General features: G+C 49.8%; 2 protein-coding genes across 3 annotated transcripts in view; one reads left to right on the top strand and one right to left on the bottom strand.

The window, feature by feature from the left end:
• The window catches only part of doc2a (double C2-like domains, alpha), a 10,048-nt gene extending 8,448 nt beyond the window's left edge, over window positions 1-1,600 (top strand). For both annotated transcript variants that reach the window (XM_057015134.1, XM_057015135.1), the window contains 3 exons: window positions 295-376; window positions 464-560; window positions 645-1,600. In XM_057015134.1, the coding sequence (XP_056871114.1) occupies window positions 295-376; window positions 464-560; window positions 645-811 (346 nt within the window). In that variant the 3' untranslated portion in view covers window positions 812-1,600. The remainder of the gene's footprint in view (window positions 1-294; window positions 377-463; window positions 561-644) is intronic.
• A 291-nt stretch (window positions 1,601-1,891) lies between these two features.
• LOC130515106 (zinc finger protein 768-like) overlaps window positions 1,892-2,500 on the bottom strand; it is a 2,131-nt gene continuing 1,522 nt past the window's right edge. The window contains exon 2 of the mRNA XM_057015145.1: window positions 1,892-2,500. This exon is cut by the window's right edge and continues 658 nt beyond it. Coding sequence (XP_056871125.1) covers window positions 2,329-2,500 — 172 coding nt within the window. The 3' untranslated portion in view covers window positions 1,892-2,328.

The raw sequence follows: 2,500 nt of genomic DNA, 5'->3' as shown, positions 1-2,500 counted from the left end.
CAGGAGGAGGAAGATGAGGAAGAAACCAGCTTTAAAGTTTGTGTAAACTTTCTGGTTGTGGCCGAACCCTCCGTGTTCCCACGCGTGTATATTAGCCCTTCACGTGCACGTGCACATCACCTGCACCACGACATCTGTGCATGTTTTGGCTGCAGCAGAATGTTTGGGTGAACGATGCTTCTGTTCTGTGAATCAGGGTCAGGCGCTCACCCTCCGGGAGGCGGAGCTTAAAGTGACCATCAGCAGGGAGCCAGCGGTCGTTGTGTTGATGTCAGTTTGTGTGTCTGCCGTCAGATATCTGAAGCCAGACATCCAGAAGAAATCCAAACATAAAACAGCCGTGGTGAAGAAAACGCTGAACCCCGAGTTCAACGAGGTGAGCCTCTGAACCGGCTCCGGGTCCGGACGTGGACCCGGACCTGAACCCAAGACCAGAAGCAGCCTGACCTGTGTGTCTCTGCAGGAGTTCTACTACCAGATCTGCCTGAGCGAGCTCACCAAGAAGACCCTGGAGGTGACAGTGTGGGACCACGACCTGGGCCGATCCAACGACTTCATAGGTGAGTGTGTGTTTGTGTGTTTTATCTCAAAACCAGCACAACCCTTCTGATTCATTACGGTGATGATGTCACTGCCTTGGTCAGGTGGTGTGTGTCTGAGCTGTGCATCTCAGGGTGATGCCCTCCGACACTGGATGGACTGTCTGAGGAACAAAGGCCAGAGGGTGGAGCGGTGGCACGTCCTGACCAATCAGCTTCCTCGGACCAGCAGTCGTGACGAAACGGCAGAAGGGCGACACGCTGACCTGTGATTGGATGGACCGGCGCTGCGGCAGTGATGATGTCATAGAAGATAACCTGTCTTCAGCAGAAGAAGAGGAGGGTGATGAAGATCAGCGTCATGAGCGAGTTCTTATAGAAGAGGGTACTGAAAAAAGTTACCAATGCTAACAATAGCATTGGTGATGAAAGAATAGTTCTACTGAAGCTAACAGTGCTGGCACTGCTAATAATGGTAATTCCTATTACTGCTAAGGGTGTCAGGGTTTGCTAACCCTGTTAACTTCCTGGAGGAGCTGTTATTAACCAGCAGCACCAGTATCGGGACAGAACATGCTCATTTCAAATCAGGCACCTGCTCTGTAATCCAGCTAACTTCTGACTAGCACCGTCAGACCATTAGCACAAACTAAGCAGTCTGCCAGGAGCAGTACTAACCTTCACCAACCTTTCTAACCAGTTGATAATCTGCTGGAAACCAAACGAGTGAAGAACTCATTTGTACCTTTAGAAAAACACTAAAAAAGAACTTAGCTAACAGTTAGAAAATGAAAAAAATATATATTTTGATTCATCCGGCATCATTTACTGCTTATTAAGTCCGTTTTCTTCACCACGATGATCAGATTAGAAGATTAGATCTTTTAGATGAAGATGATCCATCTGATCCAACTAAGTGCTGAATGAGACGGAATGATGCGTTCAGGAACATCTGTTTACCGTCTATTCTTCTCTGCACCGCTGTTTCTGTGACGATTGTTTATATTTTGGTCAGCTGTTTTCTGTATTATGACCCAATAAATGAGGACGTCGTCCCGCTGTAGGTGCGTTCTGCTGCCACCTTTCGGTCAGACGGGGAACTGCACGTCTCAGTCTGCACAGCGCCCCTGCTGGATGATGGATGGATGGATGATGGGTGGATGGATGGATGGATGATGGATGGATGGATGGGTGGATGATGGGTGGGTGGGTAGATGGATGGTGGATGGATGATGGATGGATGGTGGATGGATGATGGATGGATGATGGATGGATGGTGGATGGATGGATGCTCTGTTCTTCGTGGCTCTGTTGACAATGTGTAAAAATGAGACAGGAAGTGACATCATCAGTGCCTCTAGATTAACGCTGTTTTAATATTTCAAACTAAAACAACAACAGTTCCAGTTTGACACTTTATTTTTCTCTGCAATACGAAGCGTCGCCACCAGGAGGCACTAAAAGAAAGACTGAATCCAGTGTGATGTGTGAACATACAGGTGGTGGTCCAGGTAAACCTGAGCAGAGTTCCAGTCCCTCTCTCACACTCACACACACACACACCACACACACACACACACACACACACACACACACACATTAAATAAACAGGATAGGCTCAAGTGGAGCTGCCTGGCTCAAGAGCACTGGCAGCAGCAGCTCTCTGTTTACCCACAGGAGGACCCGGTCCTCAACCTGCTCCTGGTTCTATCGGAGTCCTGGTTCTATCGGAGACTCAGCAGTGGTCACTACTGGTCTGACCTGCTGATGTCACTTCCTGTCTGACGGCTCATCCGTTAGCGCCACAGCAGCCGTCCTTCCTGAGGTGCAGCTGCAGGCTGGACCCGGTGGGGAAGGTTCTGGAGCACTGGCTGCAGTGGGCCGGCTTCTCCCCCGAGTGTGTACGTTTGTGCTTCTTCATGGTGTCGCCGTCGCTGAAGGAGCGCCCGCAGAGGGGGCAG

The sequence above is a fragment of the Takifugu flavidus genome, chromosome 18, assembly GCF_003711565.1.
Source record: "Takifugu flavidus isolate HTHZ2018 chromosome 18, ASM371156v2, whole genome shotgun sequence".
Taxonomy (NCBI): domain Eukaryota; kingdom Metazoa; phylum Chordata; class Actinopteri; order Tetraodontiformes; family Tetraodontidae; genus Takifugu; species Takifugu flavidus.
The sequence above is the reverse complement of the archived record's forward strand: the minus strand, read 5'-3'. Positions and strand labels throughout refer to the sequence as shown.